Genomic DNA, 27,553 nt, shown 5'->3' with positions numbered 1-27,553 from the left:
GCAATATATCCTTTTTAAGCTTTTTATTTATTTATTTTATTTTGAGAGACAGTGCACACGCGCTCAAATTGGGGAGGGGCGGAGAGAGAGGGAGAGGGAGAGAGAGAGAGAGAGAGAGAGAGAGAGAGAGAGAGAGAGAGAGAGAGAGAATCCCAAGCAGGCTCTGCACCAACCTGGAGATCACGACCTAAGCCAAAATCAAGAGTCAGACACTTAACTGACTGAGCCACCCAGGCACTCCTATAATAAATCCTTTTTTTACACTGAGTATGCATTATGTTCACAAAAAGAAAATAGAAGGTTATTTCAATGCTTTAAAGCCACTTTATAATGTTTAAAAAGCCAGATTCAGACAGCCCTGCAGCCCACATTCCCTATACAGCTGAGGCACACCAGCCCCTAAGAAGTCTTTCCACCTTCAGAAGTTTCTATAAGATCCCCCAGCCTCCTGCCCAGAGCCTAGAGACCAGCCCCCACCTCTGTGCTCCCCCACCCCCACAGGAGACAGAAGGATGGGAAGGAGGAGAAAGGGAGAGGGGCCCACTAGAGAGACATAGGAAGGAAGAGAAGCCCTGACAGGATGAAAGAAAGGGAAGGAACAGTAATGCCTGGGTGAAGCAGGGTAGAAATTCACCAAGCAGGTCACAGGAGAGCACACCCTCAAGGAAATAACATGTCTGAGCTCCAAGGGAAGAGGGATCTGGTTTTGCTTTTGGCTGTGTCCCCAGCACCTTGATTAGCACCAGCACATACTAGGTGCTCAATAAATATTTGTTCGGTGAACTAAGTGCATGAATGAAGAGGCATAAATAATCACATTAGCCAGTGGAAAATGGGCAGAACAGAAGAGAGGCACAGATCATCAAATGCTGTAGGAAATGAAGCCGTTCATTCATGCAGATAATCTGTCAAACCTATCTGCCACAGCCCAGGTACCCATGGTAGTTTTAGTTAACTAATTAGTTAATTAGTACAGAACAAAGGAATGATAAGTATTCATTAATAACCTCCACCCTGAACCCATGAGAGAGGGAGAACCCATGAGAGAGGACCCAGAAAGTGGCCTCAGAGTCCAGCCTCCCAGAGCTCATGGTCTATTTCGGGAGGTAGGTCCTGAAATTACATCCGAGCCTGGAATGCCCTGGGAACAACTGCGGGGAAAGTGGGGCCGGCCAGGCCCATGCATTTGGGGCTGCAAGTGGGAGCCAAGCAACCAGTGCAGGCTGGTTTCTCTGCAAGCAGGCCACAGTGCCCTCTGTGCCATGAGGGGATCAGGCTCTAGGCTTCTCACCCCACTAACTGCACATCTGAAACATTGGAGAATTTTTAGAAACACCTATATCTGGGCCCCTCCTCCAGAGATTCAAGCGAAGAGGGGATAAGGAGGTTGGTAGCGGTCTTTTTTAAAGCTCTCCACGTGTTCTGTTGTGCAGCCAGGGTAGAGCACCCCAGCCTAAATGATCTGTAAATTCTGGGTCTGATTCTAATGGCCTCTCCCCCTAAGTGTCAACTCAGCCATGGACTGCAGTATGAATAGCCTCTGGGGTGGGAGTGGGGGAGGGAATGACATTAATTTCACATTTCACCACATCTCACATCAATTTCTCTTAAAGTGTGCTTCCAAAATGTTCTGCATCAAGTAGATGTTAAGCGCTGAGTCTCAGGCCTCTTGGACCTTGCTGGATCAGAATCCAGAGGATTCTCAGGCACAGCAAGTATGAGGACCACTGGCCCAGACTGCATGAGGCTTCAGGCACATCTGAAGGATGGTCAGAGCCTGGGCCAGAAAGCACACGAACACTACAGAGAACTGCTTTGTGCTCAGCACTGGGCATCCTGATAAATAGGACAGGCTGCTGCTCTCAAGCAGTCACAGCATTCTAAGCATGGATCTGAGTGCTGGGCACAGGCTGGCTGGGGTGAGCACTCTAGCAGACCTAGTAAGGTGCTGTACACACAGAGAGAAGAGACTCGTGAATGCCAGCGGAAGCCTGGGTGCCTTCTTGGAGAAGGTGGCATTGCAGCAGAGCTTTGAAAAACAATAGGCTTTGAACAGATGGAGATGTTACATTCTATTATATTTCCATTTTGCTAGGAGTTTATCAATGCAAATAAATAGTAAAGCAACACAAGGGGTCGGGGGGGGTTGTGAATACTGAGAGGATAGCCGCTGAATGGGGTACCTGGGCCAGGGCAACAGCCAACAGGGGCCTCAACAGATGTGGTCACCTTCCTGACCCAAGGGCACTGCCCACTCCAAGCACTCCCTGCCATGACCACTGACCTGGACACATGGCTTCCCCAGGTTTCCATTTCCTTATCTGCAGAACGGAGAGATTGGGAGTTACCACAAGACTGTTCCAGAACCAGGGGGAAAGAGCTGTGAACAGATCCCAAAGCATCCAGGAGGCCTAAGCTTCTTTAGGCCCCTGGTCTCAAGACCCTTACAGAACTTCTTTTCCAGCCAGAGGTGGACCCACAATTTCTATAAGGGAATGGCTTAGGCAGATGAGCTAGCGACCTTGTCGTGAAGTTGCATTTCATAGTAGGCATCCAGTAATGTCACCAGCTCATGAAAAGAGCAAAGCTTTCCAAAATGTGTTTACTTACATTTTTCAAAAGAGGGATAAAACGTAAACTGTCCCATAACAAAGAATAAATGTGAGTATTTCTCACTTTGCCACATTGTGTCTGCCATCTATGGTCATTATTAGTTTGAGGAGCTTGAAGTCCGGATGGAGATCCTGGGTCAGAGCTAAAGAGCCCCCTGGTGCCCTCACTGCTTTCAAATCTCAGGAAAACACCGGCCACTTTTCCCTCTACTTTTGGTAAGAGAGAAACCCTCTCTCCTCTCCTCATTTATCTTTCTTTGCAGAACTGGGGTCCTGACTCACAGCCATTGTTCCTTCTCTTCATTTTAACATATCCTTCCTTTTCTCCTTCCCCCTCTTGAGACACCTCCTCCCATGAGAATGTCTACCTTAAAGGGGATGGGTTAAGGGTACATGGTGAGAAGGGGGGTTAGGAGTCCTTTGTTGCTCCAGAGAGAGAGAGAGACCCTCTCTTGTCTAAACACCTCATGTAGATGCTTAGGCTCTTCGAATTCTGAAAAACATCCTTGACACCGCTCAAAATTCTGGCGTCAAGGCCATATCGCTCCTATTTTGTTCCTTTTCTTCCCAATTGAGGCATGGCGGATTCAATACGGCCAGTGTTCAATAAAGACGGGCGAATGAATGAATGAATGAAATAAAGACACAACTTCAAAAGCACACCATCTACACGCCCAGTTTGTAAGCGAGCCGGATTCCTCTCTCTGTTCTGCACCCATCTTTCTTTTCTCGCCCTTAGCCTCACTGCCCGGTAAAGGGTTCTCGCATCATACCTCCGGGAACGGGTCTTAGAAAAGCGGCAACTATTACCTACTATAGCACTTTCCGTTTTCCAAAACTGCAGAGCACTCTGGTATTTATTATGCTCTGGTTCATCCTCCTCGCCCTCCCTGCAGGGCTGAGATTTCTGTCCCCGTGCCCTGGGCTAGGGTTAGTGCCGGAGCCGTGGCCGCAGACGCGGCCGCGCGCGGAGGGTCGGGCGGCGCGGGCGCGCGGGTGCCGCGGCCAAGGGGCTCTCACCTCGGAAAGTCAGGCTGGCGACCGGGTCGCTGCGCCGGTCCTTCTTCACACTGGGGAGGTTGCTGGCCCTCACCAGCAGGCAGCACAGCATGGTTGGGCCGCCCCGGGCGCGCAGAGGCACGCGGGCAGGACGGGAGCGGGAGCAGGGGGCCCGGGCACCAGCGAGCGAGAGCCCGGCACCGCGGCACCCGCGCCAGAGGGGAGCAGTCGCCTTCGCTGCGCTTCCGCGAAGAAGTCCGCGCGCCCGGCCGAGGCCGCGGGGAGGACACAGGATACCCGCTGGGCGGACCGTCCCACCCCCGCCCGGCCCTAGCCCCCGCCCAGGCCCGCCCCGCGGGTGGCGGGCGGGGCGGGGCTGGGGTCAGATGGGCGCCGGTGGCTGCGCTGGTCCCCCTCGGCTGATACCCGCCCCGGGCCGGGAACGGAAGCGGCGCTGACGCGGAGCGCACAGCTGAGCCAGGCGCCGGCGACTCGAGCCCGGCGCTCTGCCCGCCGGGGCCGGAGCGCACCAGTGCCGACCTCGCGGGAGGCCGCGGCTCTGCACCCCGCTGCGCCCAGCCAGGCTCCGCACGCCTAGGACGCCGGGAGACTGGGGAACGAGCGAAGGCGGGAGGAGGGGACATCCGGCCGCAAGAACGCGAGAGTCTGCGGAAAACTACCAGTTGCAGCGAGTGTGCGGAGCGGCGGGGCGACACGCTCCAACCCGAGCCCCCGGCTTCGCGCCGCCCGACCAATTACCCGCCCGCGGTGCCCAGGCGGCCGTTCTGGAAACACTCCCGGACCGGCCCGAGCCCTCGCGAACCCGCCCCTCAGCTTCTCCAAGCAGTCTGGGGTCGCTCGTCTCCGTGCGCTGAGGTATTTAAATTATATTGCGTTCCCTGAAGCACACCGATCCACACGCTGCCCACTCGGTCCCCCTGCCACCGCCTCGACAGCAACCTCCAGGCCCCCTCGCCCCCTACAGGGGGGAGGAATTGAGTTTAGCCCGAGCCTTGAGTGCTTGTCGGGTCCTTTGCAGCTGGTGGACTTCTCGACCACGGGAGCCCTGGCTTCTCATCTCTACACCCCTACACCGCAGCACCTAGCACGGGGCAGGACACTGCCCCTCCTCCACCTCCTCACTGGTCCTTAGCCTGAATTCAGTGACTAGTCATCATTCTCCCGCAAAACCTCTCAACTCGCTTTCCCCTCTCTTACTTAGAGGCTCCAGCATTTTTCATGTGGGTAAACCATAACCTGGTGAAATCCAACTCTGCTTACTCCACCCTGCACCGAAGATGTTGGAGAATCGCAGATCTAACCTGCCCCCACCACTTGATAACCGTGACTCCTGACTCAGGTGCACCCTGACTGCTACCCAGCAAGCAATCTTTCCACAGTCTCTTCAGAGAGGACTGTCATACTTCTCTCTCCCCAAACCTACAACACGCCAAGCCACCCTCACTCTGTTTGCTTCCTATTTACTGAGTACAGAACTTCCCCCAGGCTCCCAGGCTCCTAACCCCCATCAGCATCTGTGCCCAAATCCTTTGCCTTCTCTCCCATTTTTAATTGTTTTTCATTTTATTTATTTTTAGAGAGAGAGAGAGCGCGCGCGTGCGTGCTTGGGGGAGAAGCACAGAAGGAGACAGAAAGAGAATCCCAAGCAGGCTCCATGCTCAGCGCAGAGCCCGATGTGGAGCTCAAACTCACCAACTGTGAGATCATGACCTGAGCCCAAACCAAGAGTCGGAAGCTCAATGACTGAGCCACCCAGGTGCGCCAACCTTCTCTCCCATTTTTTTATGAATGAAACATCTATACTCCTAAGACCGGCTGGACACTTGGGCACTGGATCCCACCCCTTCAGTGACAAGTCTGAGTCTGTCTTCTCCCCAACCTTAAAGGTTGCACCTTTTCTAGCTGGCTGGGGACTTCCTCCGGACTCTCCCACTCTCCCTGGGTGACCCCACTACCTTCATAATGAGGTGGACACTTGCTTCCTCTCCAACATTCAGACCTCCTTCATCCCTCTTAGCAGAACGCAGCTGTTCAGGTATGACCCCCCAGGCCCAGCTCCAGGTAGATCCTGATCTATCTGAGCCCATCTCCTGGCAACGGCTCTTGCTTTAGCACCAGACATACGTCCTGAGTTGTTCTCCAGAAGGGATGGGCTTTTACTCTGGAAACGGACAAGCCCAACTCCCTCCCCTGATTTTTAAGAATAAGGAAGTATGAGGATCCCATTGGCCTACCATCTCTAGGATGCAGCAGACACCTGTGGCAGCAGACCGGAGAGAAAAATGGTCTGCCTGGGTCTGAGGTGACTCTGGAGCTGTACGCTGTATATGCACAGAACCCACCATGTCTCTGGATCCTACTGGGGCCTAGTACTCGATGGGAGTTCCCTCCAAGGGGGCATGTATTGCGAAGGAAGGTCACCCTAAGACTGTTAATTATTAAAGCCTACTTGAGGCAAGATCTCACTTACTTGAAGCTTAAATCTTCCTTGCTGACACCCATGACTTTGGTAGCATCTATGTGCCCACAGTATCCAAATGCCTCCACTGAGGCATTTTCTCTACTACCCTCTCCTGCCTGGGCCACTGCAGGGGCCTCCCAGCTGGTCACCTCTAGTCCATTATCTACACTGGGGCCAGGTGATCTTACGACAGATATGATCAGGCCTCAAAGGCCTCCCTTGCTCTTGGGATGAAGCCCAGATCCCTCACCTCCACCCACTGAGAAAGGCCACTCCACCCCTCACTCTCTGAGTCCCAGCTCCTATGGCTTCTCAGGTTTGGGAACATGCTGAGCTCTCTTCCAACTTGGAGCCCTGCCGTCTCCTCTGCTTGTGAACGCCTTCCCCTCTCTCTTTACAGGGCAACCCCCATGCATTCTCAGGCCTCAGCTTACATACTGCGCCCCAGGGGAAGCCGTCTCTGACATCCTGGCCTAGGATGGGTCCCTCTGGCAAACAACTGGACAGCCACACTTTTATTCTTGGCATTCATTGCAATTATAAGGAGTAACTGTGTAATTACCTGCTCGAGGTCTAGCTGGATGGTGGGGTCAAGGAGGGGAGAGACCAAGGACATCTCAATCAGCCAGGTATTCCCAGTGCACAGTGAGGGCCGGCCTGCGGTTGGCGTAGTGGCCAGTGGACTTGGTTCCCCAGTGTCCTTTCCGCCCCATGATGAGATTAAGCCAGTGGTTCTCAAAGAGGGCAGTACTGCCCCCTGAGGGAGTTTTGGATATGATGATTTGGGATATTTTTTACTGTCCCAGTGATTCCAGGCTGTGTTCCTTTCCCCCAGCTCTCCACACCCCGCCACCTCCTCCTGCTTGAATCCATCAGAGGTAGCACAGGAAATCTGTAGGGGGGCATATCTGATATTTCCAGAGGAATATTCCAAAGGACTCGTACATACAAACATTGGCTTGTGTCCCAGCAACAGGGGCTCCACACATCTGTTCTGTAAACCAGAAAAGCAGCAGCTGGTGGCCTGAGCCCCGGACACTTCCTGAGGCCCCTTTCCCATTCCAACTTCCAGCTTCCCAGCCTGGCTGCTGTTCGCTGCTTCCTGATGAGATAACTGACTGTTCCTTTGGAGACATCTCCTTTGGAGACCTTTGCAGCCTTGTCCTAAAGGGGGCTTCCTCCCAAAGGGACTTGTATCAGGAATGCAGTTCTCATGGACAGCCAGCTGGGCCCTCAACTTGTCGCCTTTCTATATGTTCTCCCCTTCTTCTACAGAAATGTTGCACAGTTTTACCTGGACACATGGCCACCCAAATAGAAACTAGATACGGCCTCACAACTAGATATGGCCACGAAACCAAGTGATGGCTAGCAGGGTATGAGCAGAATGTACAGAACTGTCTGATTGTATCCTTATAGGGAAGAGGCACGCCTGCCTGTGCTGTGATACAGGTTGTGATGGTGAAGTCACCAACCATGTTGTCAAGGGGACCCCCGGGAATAGCAGAGCAACAAGACAGGAGGATCTGGTGCTAGACAGCCCTGTGGGTCAGAACCTTACTGGCCAGAACTGCCTAAACATCAACTAGGAGGTAAGTGAGAGAGACTATCGTGTTCACACCACCATTAGTTAGGGCTCACTAATAGCCAGGTTTGCACCCCACCTGAAGCTCAGGTACGGGACAGCTCCTCAGCACCCCAGACTACCCCAGTACCTCTGTGAAGGTGGTAGGGCCAGCATAGGAGCCACTGAGAGGTAGCAAGGCGGTGAGGGGACCTGTTTTGAAGCTGAGTCTGCATAGCAAGCCCGGACTTTACTTAAGATGTCACGTTAACTACAACAACATTTCAGGGCTGATAGAGATGAGGAGGAAGGGACTAGAGTTCTCCTCGATTTGCCCCATTGCCCCATCGGTGTATTCACAGATAGGTGCTGACTGATAATCCCAAGAGAGAGGAGACTGGCTGTCTGTTATCCCAAGAGCCCAGGACTAAGGTCTCCAAGATTGAATGAAACACCGTGCTTCACACACTGTCATTGGTGTCCCCTGGGGGTGCATTCGGCCTACAGACCTATTGTCTTTGAGCAACACAATGTTTTATAACAAAATAATACCTTAATTAAACATCAGGAGGTTTCTCCTACAAATCTGAGTTTATAGCTTCTCTTGAAAAACCAGAGAAGCTGGCACACGGGCCCAAATTCTCTGCCTGACAGTGCCTATCTGGCACCTGTGCAGTGAGCCGTGCACTCTCAGCTCACTCCACTTGCCACCACTTACCCAACGCGCATGTGCTTTTCCTTCTGACCTCATCTTAGTTACACCACCTCCCAGGCTCCCCTAGGCATGTGAGTTTTTGGTCCCTGCCCTCTTCTGTCACCTATTAGGGGTCCTACCTCCCTGTCAATCGAAGAAGAGGTACTTCCAACTGAGATTCTTCTTGTTGTTGGAGTTGGGCCGACTGGTATCTTCTGGCTCAGGTCTCTCTTTTTACCAAGGCCTGACGTGGGGTGACCAAGAAGCAAACACACCTTGCCCCTCTGCTCAATGATACCAACCTTGAGATGAAGACTCTGCCTGTGAATTTACAGGATTCCTTCAGGGCACAAGTGTCAAGGTCCAAGAACTTCCAAGAGTATGGACAGTCCAAGGCATCCTTCTGCCCTCTCCCCTCACATTCACTGAAGGATACGTGCTCCATTGATAGCCCAATCCAAAGCTGGGACTGAAAGGGCACCTGTGTATCCACCAAGGGTGTAGAATGTACAGGCAGCAGTGACTCTGGCCATGGCCATGATCATGTGACTTCCTGGGCAGAACCATCTTGTAGTGGGAACAATCAGATGGTCCTGGGCCTCCATCCCAGTCCACCCTTTTCTAGCTGTGTGACCCGAGGCATGTGACTTGATCTTTGAGAGTCTGCTTCCACTTCTGTGAAATCAAGAGAATGATACTTCACAGAGCTGTTGGGAGGATTGAAACTGAACGATAGCCCTTCCGGCACAATGGCTGGCGCACAGTAGGTTACAGTAGATGTTAGCACTCTACTGGCTAACATTTCATTCTAACGAAGCAATTTGGAAAGAGATTAGCATACAGATAGCTGAGATTGAGCATGACTTTGACCTGGGGAGAGGCTTGAAGGGTCACCAGAGGAATATTTGTCCCAAGAAAGACCTACCACCACGGTGATGGCCGCGGCCAGACATCAGGCAGGTGGACAAATGCCTTCAGCTCAGAAGGGGCTGCTCCAGAGTGGGCAGCCAGAGGAGATAGGACCAGGGTCCCTTGAGGCAGAGGGGATGGCCACTCACCACTGAGCCCCTTGTGCCCAGTGTGATGCAGCTGATGATAGGAATGACCAGGCAAAAAAGATAGTGACAGTCTTCTTGGATGTGTGAAGTGATTTCCTTGTACATGTACAATGCATGTTAACTATAATAATTATTATAATAAATATATATATAATCATATATAATATTAGTAATAATAGCTAGTATGCATTGAGTGCCAAGAGACTGTGTCAAAGAGACTGGACTCCAGGGTGTGAGCAGACCTGGGTTCAAATCCTGCCCCTCCACCTTTTACTGCTTGTCCCTTGAAAATCAAAGGTAATTATGACCCAAAGGAAATCGTGAAACAGTGAAAGATGGAGCTCTGGAGCCAGATTGCATGAGCTCGATTCCCAACTCCACTACTTACCAGTGTATAACGTAACCACTTTGTGCCAGTTTTCTCATCTGTAAAATGGGGGTGACAGTTGCTATTATATATGGTTGCTAGGAGGGTTAAGTGTTTACATACAAGTGCCTGGTACAAATTATAGCTGGAACATGATGTAGCTCACGGTTAATGAGTTTTATTTAGAACAGTGCCTAGCACCTACTAAACTCGGTATCAGTTAAATACGTCTCTTTCAAAGATTATTTTTTTGAGAGTGACAGAGTGCAAGCAGGGGAGAGAGAAAGAGAGAGACAAAGGATCTGAAGTGGGCTCTGTGCCAACAGCAGAGAGCCCAATGCTGGGCCTGAACTCAAGAACCAAGATCATGATCTGAGCCAAAGTCAAATGCTTTGACTGAGTCAAAAGCTGAGCCACCCAGGCGTCCCTAAATATGTCTCTTTCAAAGGATTGTTATGGGGTTTTAAAGAAACAGCAGCTGAAAATGGTACATTGTTTGTACTTAAATGAATGCCCATTCTCTCTCCTTGTGATGAATGTACATTTTCAAAACCAGAATCCTCCATCTATTAGTCATTTGTCTTATATTGTGTGCCCTGCAGCCTTGCACTGCCCCCTACTTTGACTCAGCCCCATGCCAGGTACCCCAAGCACCCCCCCCCCACCCCACCCGTGCTGGCTCAGGCTCATGGTGCCTGGGTGTGGGCAGCACATGGTATGCTTATTCATGAGCCATGGATGCTGAGAACAACAGAGGGCGGTGAAGAGGGGGGTGGGGGTGAGGATAGGAGGTGCTTTAGCCCCTGTATGACCTTGGCCAGGCCCTTGCACTTCTCTGGGCCTATTTGTTCATCTCTAAAGAGGAAAAATATCCCTGCCTTTTGGCCTCACAAAGCTGCTGTGAGCATGACATGAATTTATGTGTGCACAGAGGAGGTGTCATTATGGGATATTATAATCAGGTAGCCAAAGGAGGAGCTTTATGGGCCCAACACCTAAAGGGTCTGGCTAACTGGTGAGGGACTACTCCCCAGAAGGGTGTTTGGCTCTGAGTAGTGATAGTGTGTCCCTGAGACTGGGGCCTTCTGTGTAATCATTCGCCAACTTGGCTCTGGCTGGGAGAAGGAGGGTGAACAGGCCTAAATGCGGCAGGGAGGCCAAATTTGGACTTGGGTTAAGAGCAGGGACAGTGCAGGAGGTGGAATGTGTCCAGGGCTGGGGGAGGGAGGGACTGCATTCCCGGTGACTGGGAGTGTGGGCTCACCAGCCCCCTCTGGGGGCACTCACTGTCAGCGCAGACAGCCTACTTCCTTTCTCCCAGGGAAGGGGAGACCGACCACCCAGGGGAGCCAGGCAGCAGGCAAAGGGCAAGGCTGCAGACTGACATCACGCAGGTGGGGGGAGGGGCGAGTCAGGGACACCAAGGGAGGATGACGGATGCAGGATGGGGAAGATGGCCCCACAGACAGCCCTTGGGGTTGAAATAATGACAGGAGAGGAGCCACACCAGCAGTACTCCTGTGGGTAAAGCACTTCAGGGGTTAGAAAGTGCTTCCCCATACATTATTCATTCTTTCCTTTCTTCTACTAGGGTTCAGGGCCTGGCATGGGTAGGGGAACCATGAATTATGAGACAAGTATGTGTGTGTGTGTGTGTGTGTGTGTGTGTGTGTGTGTGTGTGTGTATTAGGGGTGGGGGAGGGTGGGAGAGGTTGTGATCAGGGAAGAAAAATCTGGTTCAGGCTGAATGGACACCAGAGGAGACAAGACCCCTGAGAACACAGGCAGGGCTCCATGGTGGCCCCCCTTGAGGTTCTTTTATGCATTGGACAGCTCTAGAGGGTGCCATTTGCAAAGCTTGTTCAGCCCTTGGCCTAGGGCACTGTGATGGGGGCTAGGGCACTGGAGCAAGAGGCAGCTATTCAAGCACAGGGTTTCCCCCTCCCTCCAAGATGACAGTACCCTCCTTCCCCTCAGCTAGGGGGATATTCACGGTGGGTATGATGCTCCCTGCAGCTGAGCAACTAGGAGCCCTGGGCCCTTCGTGAGGCTGCTGGCCTGGCCTGACATGCCCAGTGCTGAGGATGCAGAGGAAGTGTGGAGGCCCCCCATTTGTGCCTTTGTCTTTCCCCTGGAAACACCTGGATAAATTTCATTTCCGGAGAAAACTGTGGGAAACTGGTGGAGAACAGGTCAAAACAACACGTTAGCAAAAAAACATCTGTAGTGTCACCTCCCACTCCCCTTCTATCCCTCCTCTTGGCTCAGGCTGCTTCCCAGGTCACAGGCTCATTCAGTGACTCCTCCTTGAGAAGCCCCAAATTTCACATCCAGGAGTGTGTGTGCACATGCACCTGTTCTGACATGTCTTTGTGTGCTGTGGTGGACACACGCCTTCTTTCTCTGAACCTCTACCCCTTGGAACATCACAGATGTCATATGCAGTCCTGGGTGTACATGTGTCTCGGAACACATATGTACATAGGCATCGGGCGTCTGGGAACAAACAGGTATATCCAGGAACTCACGAAACTGAAAAGGGAGGTCTGTTGGATGTTATGATTTCTGAGGGCCTGAGATGAAGCCAGGTCTCTGGAGAGAAGGGAAGTGATAAGTAATAGAGACTGAGAACAAACCCACTGGGTTGGGGCTGGGGGCTGGACTCTCATACCCTTGGCTCTGGTCCTCCCCGCCCCCCCCCCCCCCATTGGCTCTAAACCTAAAAACCCAGCGGGGTAGACCACAGCTCTGGCTTGACTGTGAAGGCAGTCCCAGGAAGCAGATTGGGCCTGGTCCTCACTTCCTGGAGAAAAAGTTCAGTCATGACCATGGGAAGACTTTACTGTGGGAGGTCCCAATCTGATAGGGGAGTAGGCTCCTCTGTTCAAGGATGATGAAGATACCACTCCCCAGATACCACTCCCCAACAAGCTCCAGTCTGGTGGGAGGAGAGGGGAGAAGGGAGAAAGTTCCTAGAGGCTGGTGCTGGTGTCAGCCCTGCCAGCTGCTAAATTTCCCCCATCCTGTGCGGAAAGCCAGAGTAGGATCCCTGGACAGGAGAGCGCCGCCTCTGCCCCCAGTGGCCGCCTGCCTGCCAGCTCAGCCTGTGATAGAGAGCTGAGGCCTCGGAGAGCAGCCAGGCCCAGGCCCCGGGGAAGACAGCAGGGCTATAAATAGGCCTGGGACCCAGCCTTCGGTGGAGAGGAGGAGATCCCCGCAGTACAGTGCGGGAAGACCTCTGCTAAGAGACCCAAAAGAGTGAGAGGAGAGGTGCTGACCCCAACTTCCAACTTCCAGGCCCACTTTAGCCCCAACCTGGGTTCAGCTTCCAGGATCCAGAGAAGCGCTGCTCAATCACCTCACTCATTGCCTCAGTTTCCCTCTGGGTCACCCCTTTCTGAGGATGTGTGTCTTTCCAACACTCAAAGTCAGTCTGGCTGGGGCGTGGAGTCTCTTCTCTCCCATCCCCGTGCCCTCTGGGTGGAGGTCTGAGGTGTCCCGTCTCTGACCAACCCCCCCTCCCCCATCCCTCCGCCCGGCGGGGATGCAGGCCCCTCCTACCTGCAAACACCGCTGAGCAGTAGGCATCGCTGATATCGGTGTCTGGGGTGTGGACGTTCTCGGCGTAGAGGATGAAGACTCTCAACATGACTGGCGCGAGAAAGGGCCCCGTGCGCCCAGGGCGCGGAGAGGGCTGGAGAAGGTCGTGGAGGATCTAGGCGCAGCTCGTGGGTCTTCTCGCTGGAGAAGGCTGGAGGAGGGAGGCCGTTTGGGATCGCTGGCTGCCGGCTCAGATCTTCTGCTCTTAAAGAGGAACAGGCCAGCCCCGGGCTGCTCCAGTGGGCTACACGCGGTCCTCGCACCCTCTGCGCTTACCAGCTTGTCAGCAGGCGCTCTGAGAACTGGGGCTTCTGCTCATCTTCCACCCCCGCCGCCCTACCCGGCTCGGCCGAGCTGTAATTCAATGCTCCGGCCGCAGACTCTCCCAATGACAAGGCATTTTGCACCTGGCTGGGGAAGAGCGGACTGGGCGGCGGCCGCGATGGCGGAGGGCTGGCCCAGGGCTCAGGACGCCCAGCGCAGTCCAGATCTCGCTCCAAATGGGAGAAAGGCTCTGCCCCTCCCCCGACCTTCCACCCCCGGCCTCGCTCCTCGCCAAGTCTGTCGCCTCCTCCCGACGCGGGGATTTGAGCACTCCCGGTCGGTCGGCGTCAGCGGGCCGCTCTGAGGACCAGTTGGGGAGCAGGCGCAGGGACTGCGCTTTCCCGAGAAGCCAGGAGCTGAGGAATTTCATTGACCGACCTGGTCTAGCTGCCTTAAAAACTCTTGCTTACCGCCCCCTCCCCCCCCGCCCCCCACTTTCTGGCTATAAAAGCAACATCTGGTACCTTTAACACAAAAAAAAAGAAAGAAATCTCTGAGTCTGAAAAAAATAGTATTAACATTTGGAGATTTACCAATCCAGGCTTTTCCCTCTTGAGTGTGTGTGTGTGTGTGTGTGTGTGTGTGTGTGTGTAAAGTAGAGCATTTATTATATTTCTGAGATCAATGTATATGCAGTTCTGTGCACTGCTTTTTCAGGTAACATTTTCTTGCATCATTATTCATTTTTCATAGACAATTTTTTCAATAGCTACATACTTTTGTATCATATGAATGGACTAGATTTACAAAACTTTCCCATTGTTATACATCACTATCGTAACAGTGAGAAATACTTTTTTTTTTTTTGTATAAAAACTAGGATATAACCCCATCTTGAGCCCCTTGTGCTAGTTCCTTAGATTGGATTTTCAGCTTTGGAATGATAAGGTTGCAGGACATACTTTTTTTTTAGGTCCTAGTACCTATTGCTAAACTGCTTTCTGGGAGCTGTGTGGATCCACATTCCCAGCAGTTGGGTGACTCACCTTCTAAAGAGGGCCACTCTGATGGGTGTGCACCTGTCAGCAAAACTTCTCTCCCAGCAACCCATGGGGGTAGCACACACACCAGGGCAGGAACGGATTGCTGGGGCTTTTTGCCCCACGGGTGGTAAGAGTGGGAGCAACCCTCCCTGAAAGGTCTGTAATTTTAGGATCAGGACAGCAAACATTTCCTGCAGCAACCTGTGTCTCTTCTTTTCTTTGCCTCTAGCACACTATGTGGTTGGGGAGGAGGGGGAAATGGGGGTTGAAATTCAATCATTCATTTAACAGGCGTATATCAAGTCTTACATGCCAGGACTGTCCTGGGTGATGGGGACACAATGATGAGCAGAAGTGGCATGGTGCCTGTTATGGGCTGAATTGTCCTCCCCGCCCCCCTCCCCCCCCCCTGCCAAATCCATAAATTGAAAATCTATATGTTAATCCATATGCCCTAACCCCCCAGTTAGGAATGTGACTGTGTTCAGAGATAGGGCCTTTACAGAGGTGATTAAGTTAAAACAAGTCTGTGTGCTCTAATCCAATCCAACAAGTGTTCTTTTTTTTTTTTTAATGTTTATTTTTGAGAGAGTGAGAGAGTGAGAGAGAGCATGAGCAGGAGAGGGACAGAGAGAGAAGGAGACCCAGAATATGAAGCAGGCTGAGCTGTCAGCAGAGCCCAACGTGGGGCTCCAACTCACGAACCACGAGATCATGACCTTAGCCGAAATCAGATGCTTAACTGACTGAGCCACCCAGGCGCCCCCAGCAAGTGTTCTTATAAGAGGAAATTTGGAATGGAGACACCAGGGATGCATGCACACAGAGGAAAGACCATGTGAGGATACAGTGAGAAGGTGGCTCTCAAAGCCAAGGAAAAAGGTTTCAGAAGAAATCAAATTTGCCAACCAATAACTGGATTTTGGATTTCTAGCTCCCAGAACTGTGAGAAAATAAATTGCTATTAAGTCACCCAGTCTGCTGTATATTGTTATGGTAGTTTGAGGAAACTAATATAGTCTCTGATTTCAAGGAGTATACACTTCAGTGGAGGAAACTGACACTTAATGAAATAGTCAAGCCAATCATATACCAGTGCAAATCTGTAAAAGCAAAAAAGGACAGAAAATGGCAGCCCTCGTGTATCCTAGGAACAATGAGAGGTATCTGAGATGAGATGTGAAGGCCAGTTAGGAGTTCATTGGGCAAGACTGAGGTTGCGGCAGAGAAAAAGGGTGTTCTAGAGAGCAGTAAGAGAATGCTCTGGGTCAAGGCTCTGGGGAGAGCCTGGGAAAGACCACTGTGACTGGAGAGCAGGCTGGGCGTAGGGGGTGTGGAGGTGTGGAGGTGTGGAGGAGGTGAGTCTGAGAGAACCACACAGGACCTGAGGTAGTCCAGAGGAATGACAGGATCTAATTTACTTTTCAAATGCTCCCTCTGGTTGCTTTTTGAAGAATGAAGTGCAAGGCGCCAGACTGAAGGCAAAGAGATCAGTTAGAAGCTCCAGCAGAGGGATGGTGACCCAAGGTACTGAGATTGGGTTGGAAGGAAGTAGAGCAAAGCTGGGAGGAAGTGGGAGGGACGTTCTGCAGAGCAAGTGTATGAGTAGATCAGGTTTCTTGCTGCTAACCTTGGCCATTATATGTTGCTGGACAAAAAAACTTTGGCTTGGATGAAGTAATTGACTCATTCATTCATTCACTTAGCCAACATTTATAGGGTGCCTGTATGTGGCAGGAATTGGCCAGATTCAAGTTTTAGAGAAGGGTACCAGGTAGGGGGTAAACTTTAATTTCATTGGGAAGAAGGCAAGAGGCCCTGTTGATACAAGGAAAGCCCAAATTAAGATCTATTTTTAAAGAAGTACAGTTTGGCTCTGTTCAGATGTATAAAGTAACACGAACCTGCTCTAAGGCAGAACTAAAATTGGATCTCAGAAGCACCTAGCTGCTTGCAAATGTGGTGTGACTAAAGTGATTTGACCAGAACCAGTTTTCTTTATCGGTTAAACACCCATCCCCTTGCAACTTCTCTATGTTATTTATTCATGCAGCAGGTTCTCTTCAAACTTTTTAAGTAAACTCTCCCCACAACATGGAGCTCACACTCATGACCCAGAGATCAAGAGTTGCATGCTCTACTGACCAAGCCAGCCAGGCTCCACTCTCTTCAAACCTGTTATCCACAGGACATTCTGTACAGAAATAAATGGTTAGTAAGAATGCACCTCAACTTTATTCCTCAATGTGTAGGATATGTTTGGGGTGTCTTCTGTATTTCAAAGAACTACATTCTTTGAGACCACCCCCTGGCAAAGGGAAAGAGACCCAATTCAAGATTCAACACTGAACCAATCTGCTGCTCTCTTTCCAAGAATTTGGAATTGAGACTGAGGGATGCTAGCCTCTATGTGTGGCTGGAGCTGAACTGAATAAAACTGGAGGCTCAGAGGAACCACATACATGGAAAAGTGGAGAAATTTGGAAAAAAAAAGAGACACCTTGATCTTGGACTTCTGGCCTCCAGAATTGTGAAAGAATAAATTTGTTGTTGTAACTACCACAGTTGTGACAATTGGTTAAGAGCAGCCACAGGAAACTAATACACCAAGCCTCTGACAATGCAATCAGACCATTGTTGAAAAGAGCAGGCATTCAGAACGTTTTTACTGCTTATTGTTTTGGGGCAGAAAAGGAAGGTCAACTCTCCAACCTCACTGCGAAATCAAGGAGCAAGTTTTATATTATTTCCCAGTAGAAAAAAGAAAGAAAAAAAGCAGCAGATTTTTAGCGAAAGAGGTAATTTGGAAAACGTACATGATTTCTATGTTCTCTGCCATACATATCTTGGCAAAGCTTCCTGAGAACCACAAACCTTGGTCACACTTCAGTCATCTTATGTTTCCCCTGAGAAGAAAAACTCATGGTAGTTTCAGAGGGCTTCAATTTCCCATGAAAGGGGCCTTTCTGAGAATCTACCATAATAAACACTTAGTAAACACTTGATAAATAGAAACTATTATTATCCGTTCAGGAATGGCTGCTGGTACAAGGGAAAGGAGTGTTCAGAATGGATGGTCAGATTCCTCTGGTCTGAAATTCCTCCCTGAAAGCCCTCCCTTTAAGCAGCGAGTGGAGAGCAGCTTGTCTGCTGAAGTGCATAGAACACAGCTCTGGGCCCATGTAAGTGGGTCCACTGGTGTGCACAGCCCTCCTTTTAACTTTATTTCAGAGGGTGAGGAGTCTCTAGATTGGAAGAAAGAAAGCCTAAACACACACACACACACACACACACACACACACACACACACACACACGGAGAGAGGGAGGGAAGGAGTAAGGGAGAGTGAGACAGAGTTTCTGAGGAAAAAGATGGGGTATGGGACAGACTAGGAATTAAACTTTTTTTAAAAGGTTTTAGTTGTTATTAAATTTTTAAAGTTTATTTATTTATTGAGAGAGAGCAAGTGGGGTAAGGGCAGAGAGAGAGGGACAGAGAGAGAATCCCACGCTGATAGCATGAGCTTAACTGACTGAGCCACCCAGGCTCCCCTAAACTTTTTCTGAAGTGAGGTAATCTCACCTTGTAAAAGAGGCTACAACATCCCACTACGTACCAATATTAGCAAATGTGAAGAAACCTACTGCAGGCCCCAGCAGGGGGGAGACTCAGGTCTTGGTTCCCTGCTAAGATGCAGAATAAGGGCACCAGCAGAGCTGATGCAGATGAGGGGGAGCAAGTGTGAGGGGGTCCCTGCTGTGTGTCTGGGGGAAGAGATTGGCCAGGGAGCTTTCTGACGCTCCATACCCTAAAATTCCTGTTGAATCATGGGAAGATATCACCACAAGGCCTAAAGAACATTTCCAGGAGTTAAGAGGGCAACAAACTGGTAGCATTTTCAGTGTTTCCTCCTTGGCTGAAGGGTAGGACTTTAGAGAAAGAAAGGATACCATGAGAAGTGAGTATCTGACATGTCGATGTTTCAAGTGTGGTCAATCTGAAGGTCCCCTGTATCAGAATCTTCTTGTAAAAAGTGGAGATACCTGGGTCCCTCTGCACTCCTACATCTATTGAGTCAAAATCTCTGCAAATGGCCCAGGATTCTGACTTTTAAAAGCTCCCCAGTTATTATTTTGCAGACCAAAGACCAGGAACCACTGACCTGGGTAGTATCAAAGAAAAGGCTTTGGCTCTTTGGATCACAACCTAATATACCAGATGAATGCATTCTTGAATCCAGATGGAGTACGTTTCACAAGCACTGAAAAGATTATGTTTGGAGACTGGCTTTAAGTGGAAAAAAGAGAGCATTGGGAAGAAGAGGGAGAAGGTGAGGGAGATAATATTCAGCTAAAAACTGTAAAACCAGTAGGACAGGAAAAGAACAATGGCAGCAGTGTAAAAGGATGACTCTGGAGTCAGACTACCTGGATTCAAATCTTAGCTCTCTTTACGTACTAGTTGATGGGTCTTCAGCAAGTTACCTTACTTCCTGAGGCTTGGTTTCCTTATCTATAAGAATATCTGCCTCATTGGATAAATGCTTGTGATGGTTAACTTTATGTGTCAGTTTGACTGGGCTGGGGGATGCCCAGATAGCTGGTAAAACATTATTATTATTATTGTTGTTATTATTATTATTATTATTATTATTATTATTATTTAGCATTTGAATCAGTAGACTGAGTAAAGATCATCCCCACCATCTTGGGGGGACATCATCCAATCCATTGAGGGCCTGAATAGACCGAATAGACCAAAAAAAGGCAAAGCAATTTGCACAAGACATTCATCTTCTCCTGTCCTCAGGCATCGCCCTCCTGGTTCTCTGGCCTTTGGACTTGGTCTGGGACTTACACTATTGACTCCTTTAGTTCTCAGGCCTTTGGGTTGGGACAGTTACTACACCATTGGCTTTTCTGAGCGAGCCTCCAGCTTACAGACAGTAGATGATGGGACTTCTCAGCCTCCATAATCATAAGAGCCAATTCCTCATAATAAATCTCTTTATATATTAATATTGGCTCTTTCTCTGGAGAATTCTAATACAGTGCTGTGCATATATTATATGTGCCTGGTGCATAGTGAGCATTCAATAAATATTAGTTGTTATTATTATTGGAATGTGTAACTAGTATTTCATAGGATTAAAACTTTTTTTCTAATATAATGTATTGTCAAATTGGCTTACATACAACACCCAGTGCTCATCCCAGCAAGTACCTCCTCAATGCCCAACATAGGATTAAAACTTCAGAAATGTGGGGCACCTGGCTAACTTGGTCAGTAGAGCACATGACTCTTAATCTCAGGGTTATAAATTCGAACCCTGCATTGGGTGTAGAGATTACATAAACTTTTTAAAAAATATAACAAAACTTCAGATATGAAGCCACCATATTTATGATCTCTGATATCTATAAAAATGTTGTAAGCTGCCCTAGTCCATTCAGGCTGCTATAACAAAATACTATAAACTGGATGGCTTATAAACAACAGAAATTTATTTCTCACAGCCCTGGAGGCTGGAAGTAGAGATGAGGGCAGCAGAGTACTCTCTTTCAGGTTGCAGACTTCTCATTGTATATCTTCACATGGAGGAAGAGGGCTAGGAATCTCCCTGGGGCCTCTTTTTTAGGCACTAATCCCATTCACAAGGGTTTCACACCCATGATTTAACTACCTCCCAAAAGGTCCCACCTACTAATCCCTATTACCTTTAGGGGTTAGGATTTCAACATATGAATTTGGGGGAACACAAACATTCAGACCATAGCAGAAACAGTTGAAGTTGTAACAGTAGAGGTATGTACATAAACCCAACAGAGTGATATAAGATACTCTTTGTTCAAAGAAGCATAAATACCAGGTGAGAGAGTCCTGCAGATCAAGAAGACACACCCCCTGCATGGAAATCCTCAGCAAGACACAAGCAAGAAAGGCTCTAGATGGAAGTAAAGGAAAGGGGAGATTAATGGAAATGATGACTCTTGTGTAGGTACAAACTGAGGTGGTAAGGAGAAATCTCCACTTGGAACATTTAGGGAAGTTACACTAACTCAAAGATATGTATCTGGTAATGTTCTGACTTCTGTTAGGGACAATTCCATCTCTCAGATGAACTGAAAAAGAAGGGACCTGCTACAAGAAACCTAATCCTGACCAACAAGAAAAGAACTGATTGGAGAAGCAGATGCAGAAGGTATGCTTGATGATTGAGGCTGACCAGGGCGATGGCCGGTTTTCAAGGCCCAAACCCTGTCAATTCTGTAGGGCTCTGCCTTTCTACAACATGCTGTATTAATCAAGCTCCCCCAAACCCAGGGCACTCACTTAATTCTTTGACCCTGGCAAATAGTCACCATTACCAAGAGCTTTCTTGGTAAGCAAGAGCTGAGGAAGACCTCTTGAGGTTTTTCACATATTTGGCTTGAGAAAAACAGGACTGAGCCAAAGGTCCTGGGAGACAACAGGACAAAGCATGCCACGGTATTTCCTACCCAATCACAATACTTCATAGTTGCTCTTCTCTCCTGCCCATTGTCCAGTGACTGGTCCAGAAATCAGATACTATTGACACCCCTAACATCTGAGAACACTATCGACTCCAAGATGATCCCCATCAAGCCTAGGCTCTGAGGTCAATCTCTACTCATATTCAAGCCTCTTAGTGATTTTGGGTATTTGTCAGAGCATCCTTAGTTTGTTACACCCAGCATATAAGATAATGGTGGGGGAAAAGATTTGGGAAAAAAAAATTATCATATAACATGGTTGCTATAGTCTCCACCTTTGTATTTGATAACAAGACCTATGTTGATCATTACAGTTGAACGTTTCCACTACTCATTCAATTTTCCTCTTAACCTCTGCCAGCATGAAGGCTGGTCAAATTTGAGTCTTTCCTGGTCTTGTCATTACCAGATTGCTGCAGTTTTCCTTTGAGCAGGACTATTGGGCCAGAGTCATAAGGGGGCACACCCATGGATCTGCTAGGTTCCAAACAAAGTCCTTCTTGCTCTCACTGTGTAGTAGCAACTCAATTTCCCTCTGGTAAACAAGACCAATCATTCTATCAGGTACAATAAATTCTTTTCCTTCCCGTGGTCTAGTGGCATGAGTAAACCCAAAAGGTGAAAGGGTGGCCTCAGCTTCCAATTCATTAGAATCATGCCCTATGTCTTGTGTATGCATTCTTTTTTTGGATACTTGGACTTCCAAAAAGATGGAGGCCAAGGTTATGGAGAAATAACAATCCTGGATTTTACTGGTAGGTAGAAATCCTTCAAGTGGGTTAGTTGGTTTAATAGTGAGGGGCAGCACTCCCACTTCTACTCCTTAGTTCCCAAACCCATACATTTCAACCATGGGTGAGATGGTTCTACATACCGGCTTCTGTCTAAGGTATATAAAGCATTTGTAGGACAACACCCACACATCCCAAGGTGTTATCTCCAACTTGTGTCATAACTAGTCTTTAGGTCATTCTAACTATCAAGCCAGCTGCTTCTGGGTGGTAGAGCACATGGTAAAACTTGTAAAGTGTGTAGGCATGAACCCATGGTCCATATGTTCATTTACCAAAAAGTGTATCTCCTTGTCAAAGTTATGTTGGGTGTTATTCCATGATGATAAAGTCTACCCATAAGTCCACAAACAGTGGTACTGCTAGAACCCCTGAGTTTAGGGAAGACAAATCCATACCTGAAACATGTGTATATTCCTAGTGAGGACAAAGCACTGTTCCCTCCATGGTGGGAGGAGTTGAATATAGTCAATCAGCTACCGAATGGTTAGCAGGTACCCAAGGGGAATGTGTCATGTCAGGGACTTCTCACCCTTACCTGCCCTGTGATACCAGATGAGGAACTCCTTCAAAGCTGTCTTAGAGGCTTTCTGGTTCTAATCATACGTTCATAACTTTCTTTTTCCCTAAATATGTTCACTGGGGCCGTAAGAACCAAATGATTCTACAGTCTTAATAAATTACTATTGTTGTCACTTAAGTGCCACAGATACTTGGTCTTCCAATGCCTGCCCTCTACCTGCACTTTGTACTTTCCCTGATGCCACTGGTGATAATTTGAATAACTGTGGTGACAGTGCACACCATAGATCACTGTGTCCTATTCACCCGTGGCAAAAAGGTTACCCATATACTCCTTGAATATATGATCAATGCAACCCCAGAATCCAATTTTTTAAAACTATTAATTTTGAAATAGTTATAGATCCAAAGGAAGTTGCAAAGAAATGTACAGGGAAGTCCTGTGTACCTTTCCCCTAATTCTCCCATGTTAATAAACAACTATAGAACTATAACAAAATCAACAAATGGCATTGGTACAACCCATAAAGCTTTTAAAGTTTCACCAGTTATAACTGCATTTATATATGTATATGCACTATGCAGTTTTGTTATGTGTAGCCTTGCATAAACACCATGATTGCAATACTCAGTCATGCTATCACAAGATTCCTTCCTGTTAATAACCCCTTTATAGTCTCTCCTATTCTCAATCTGTCAATAACTAATCTGTTCTCCATCTTTGTAATTTTTATTTAATGAATGTTACATAAATGGAACCATGTGGTACACATATCTTGAGATTGGCTTTTTTCATTTAGCATAATTTCTTCAAGGTTCATGCAAGTTATTGTGTGTATCAATAGTTTATTGTTGAATGGTATTTCATAGTATGGATGTACCACAGTTTGTTTAACCATTCACCCATTGAAGGAAATTTGGGTGGTTTCCAGTTTGGGACTATTATAAAGTTGTTGTGAATACTCATGTACAAGTTCTTGTGTAAAAATAAGTCTTCGTGTCTCTGGGATAAATGCCCAAGAGTGCAAGTGCTGTGTCATATGGTAAGTCCATTTTTAGTTTTGAAAGAATCTGTCAGTTTTCCAGAGTTGCTGTGTCATTTTACATTCCCATGAATATTTCAGTTTCTTTGAGCCCTTGCATTTGGTATTATCACTATTTTTCATTTTAGCCATTCTGATAGTTGTGTAATAATAAATATCTCATTGTGATTTTAATTTACATTTCTCCAGCAGCTAATGATGTTAATCATCTTTTCATGTGTTTGTAATCTAGATGTCCCCTTTAGTATAAAGTCTTGTCTTCTGCTTTTCTAACTGGATTTTTAAGGTTTTTGAGACTTCTTTATATATTCTAAGTATTAGGCCTTTTTTGGATATGTGATTTGTAAATATTTTCTGCTAGTCTAGAATCCCATCCTTTTAAGCTTTGGCAGAACAAGTTTTCACTTTGATAAAATGCATTTTATCCATTTTTTTCCTCTTGTGGATTCCACTTTGTGTCAAGCCCAAGAACTTCTTGCCAAGTGCTAGATTTTAGATTGTTCCTTCCTTATGCTCCTTTCTAAATGTTTTATTTTACATTTTATGTAAGTTTTACATTTAAATCCACAATCCCTTTTGAATTTTTAATATAAGGTGTGAAGTTTACATTGAGGGTCATTTTTTCTGCTTATGAATGTGTTGATGGTGCTCTGAAAAGGCTACTCCTCCTGCATTGAATTGCCTTTGCTTCTTTGTAAACAATTAATTGGGTGTATTTGTGTGGATCTATTTCCAGGTTTGTTCCATTCATCTCTGTGTCTTCCTCCCTGCTAGTACCATACTTTCTTGATCACTACATGTTATTAACTCAGTCCTAACGTTGGAAACTGATTCCTCTCGCTTCATTCTTCTTTTACAAAGTTGTTTTGGCTATTCTAGGGCTTTTCCTATCCAATGTAAACTTTAGGAAAAGCTTGTCTAGGTCTACAAAAACTGCTGAAATTTTGACAGGACTGCATAAAATCTATAGAACAAATTAGTGGAGAATTAGTATCTTTTTTTAATTAAATTTTTTGAGAGAAAGAGCGAGTGTGAGTGGGGGAGGGGCAGAGGGAGAGGAAGAGAGAAAATCTTAAGCAGGCTCCATGCCCAGTGCAGAGCCCAGAGCCCTATGCAGGGCTGGATCTCACAACTGGTGTGTTGGAAATCAAGAGTTGGACATTAACCGACTGAGCCACCTAGGCATCCCAGAGAATTAATATCTTTACTATGTTGAATTTTTCAATCTATGAACATAATAAATCCACTTATTTAGGTCTCCCTTAATTTCTTTCATCATTTTATAATTTTCATTACCCAAATCCTATACATGTTTTGGCACATTAATACCTAAGTAATATTCTTTGCAGCAATTGTAAATGGTATTGCATTTAAAAATTGTTTGGCTTTTGAATATTCATTGTCAGTATATAGAAAACATAACTAACTTAAAAAAATTTTTTAATGTTTATTTATTTTTGAGAGAGAGACAGAGTGCGAGTAGGGGAGGGAAAGAGAGAGAGGAAGACACAGAATCTGAAGCAGGCTCCAGGCTCTGAGCTGTCAGTACAGAGCCCCCACAAGGGGCTCAAACTTGGGAACAGCGAGATCATAACCTGAGCCAAAGTCAGATGCTTAATCGGCTGAGCCACCCAGGTGCCCCAAAATATAATTAACTCTTATGTTGATCTTAGATCTTAAACTCATTTGTTAGTTCTAGGAGCCTTTTTATTATAGATTTCTTGGAGTTTTCTAAGTAGACAATCATGTCAACTCCACAGAACAGTTTTATTTCTCCTTTCCAATCTGTGTGCCTTCTTTTTCTCTCGGAGGCTGGAAAGAATTTGCAGTACTATGTTGAACAGCAGTGGTGAGAATGGGCATCCTCAGAGGGGAAAGCATTTGGCCTTTCAACATTAAGTATGATGCTAGCTATAGTTTTTTGTTTTGTTTTGTTTTTTGTAAATCCTCGTTATGAGATTGAGGAAGTTGCCCTCTATTTTAATGTACACACATTTACCATGATTAAGTATTGAATCAATTGATATCATACAGTTTTTTCCTTCTTTAGGCCTGTTGATATGGCGGATGACACTGATTAATTTTCCAATACGGAACCAGCCTTGCATATCTGGAATAATCACTCAGAAAATGAATTGGGAAATATTCACTCTTCAATTTTCTGGAAGAGATTGTGTTTTTGTTACAAATTCAATTTTAGAATTATTCAGATACTCCACTTCATCTTGGCTTAGTTTAAATGGCTTGTGATTTTCAAGAAATTTGTCTATTTATCAAAACTGTTGAATTTGAGCACTGTTGTTCATAGTATTCTTTTAATGGTTGCAGGATCTGTGGTGATATTCATTCCTGGTATTAGTTTGTCTTATTTTGTTAATCTTGTTAGAGGTTTATCAATATTTTGTTTTTGAGAAACTAATTATGTATAATTTCCCCCTCATTTCCCTCTTTTCAACTTCATTGATTTCTGTTATTTCATTGATTGCTTTGGGTTTATTTTGCTCTGTTTCTTGAGCTATGAACTTATTTTGATCTTTCTTTAGAATGTAAGCACTCACTGCTATAAATTTCCCCAGGAATTTATTAGCTGTATTCTAAAAATTTTAATGTTTTCATTTTCATTCATTTCTGCACATTTTTTGAGACTTCTTTTACTCGTGGATTATTTATAAATGTGTTTACTTTCCAAGTGTTTTGTGATTTTCTCGTTATCATTCTATTATTGATTTCCAGCTCGATTCCATTATCGTCATAGAATGTATTCTGTATGATTGAAATTCTTTTAAATGTGTCAATATTTTATACCCCAGATTATAGCCTATGTTCATGTATGTTCCAGTGTGTACTTGAAAAGAATGTGCATTCTACTATTGCTCGATATTCTGTAAATGTCAGCTTGATCCTGTTGATTCAATAGTGTTTAGTTCTTCTATATCCTTGCTGTTTTCCTTTGGCAGCTCTATCAGTTGGTGACAGAAGTTGTCTGTTAGACAACTGGGAGTTAGAAGCTCCCAGTTATAACTGAATTTGTCTATTTCTCCTTTTAGCTCTATCAGTTTTTGCTTCATGTATTTTGAATCTTTGTGGTTTGATGCATATACATTTAAAATTGCTGTATCTTCTTGGTGGATTGATCCTTTTATCATCATGTATTGTTCCTTATTGTCTCTAGTAATATACTTTGCTTTGAAGTCTAATTTACCTGATATTAATATAGTCAGTCCTTTTTTTTTTTGTTTTTTAAATTAATGTTAGCTCAGTTTTAAAGGTCAGTACCAATTATTCTAACAGGGTCCCAATAAGAAATAGATGGCACACTGATAGGTAACCTGAGGGACATTTAATAAAGGACTATTTATAAAGGTATGGACAAGCTGTAGGAGAACCACAACTGGTACTTCAGCACACAAGGACTAGAAACACCAGTTATTAGTTACTAGAACGAGACGGAGAGTCCTATAAGGAATGTGACCTGGATGTAAACATTAACCTTTGGTTGAAGAACAAAGCCAGAATGAGGTGATCCTTCAGGGAACCAGGAGAAATACCTTGACCTCACTTCCTCTGTTCAATCTCCTGCTCTGCTCAATTGTTCAAATCCAGTTAGAAGTGAGGAGCATGGGGTCCACACGGGTTAGCCTCTTGGGGCAGAGAGCAGGATGGAAAAGAGTGGAGAGTGAATCTGGTTTGGCAAACAGAAAATATCTAACAGTTTCTAACCTAAAGGACTCTGAGCTGATTAACTTTTCTCTTGGATTACACCTCTAGGTTTTTAAGATCTAAATTTTAGGGAGAGAACTATAGTAACTAAAATCATCTAAAAATGGAACTGGCCATAGTGGAAGCACCCAGAACCTGGAAATACTCCTTCAGTGGATAGCCAGTGGTGGGAATGTCATGAAGAAACTACAAACATTTAAGGACTGGCCTTGGGAACCTCAGCACCAAGCTCCTGCTGCTGAGAAAGCCACAACAAAGTAGACTAAAACCCTAGTTAGT

At 46.8% G+C, this 27,553-nt stretch overlaps 1 protein-coding gene across 23 annotated transcripts in view; it reads right to left on the bottom strand.

Moving 5' to 3' along the window:
- DYSF (dysferlin) overlaps nt 1-13,892 on the bottom strand; it is a 224,963-nt gene extending 211,071 nt beyond the window's left edge. For 6 of the 23 annotated variants that reach the window (XM_027072222.2, XM_027072220.2, XM_027072227.2 and 3 more), the window contains exon 1: nt 13,338-13,891. In XM_027072222.2, the coding sequence (XP_026928023.2) occupies nt 13,338-13,425 (88 nt within the window). In that variant the 5' untranslated portion in view covers nt 13,426-13,891. Of the gene's footprint in view, nt 1-3,632; nt 3,946-13,337 lie in introns of those variants that run through there. The other 17 variants (XM_053200743.1, XM_027072221.2, XM_027072218.2 and 14 more) reach the window with 6 other exon arrangements.
- Nucleotides 13,893-27,553: the final 13,661 nt, after the last annotated feature.

Source organism: Acinonyx jubatus, chromosome A3, assembly GCF_027475565.1.
Source record: "Acinonyx jubatus isolate Ajub_Pintada_27869175 chromosome A3, VMU_Ajub_asm_v1.0, whole genome shotgun sequence".
In the NCBI taxonomy this organism is placed as follows: Eukaryota; Metazoa; Chordata; class Mammalia; order Carnivora; family Felidae; genus Acinonyx; species Acinonyx jubatus.
Note: the sequence above shows the minus strand (reverse complement) of the source record. Positions and strands in the feature narration are given on the sequence as shown.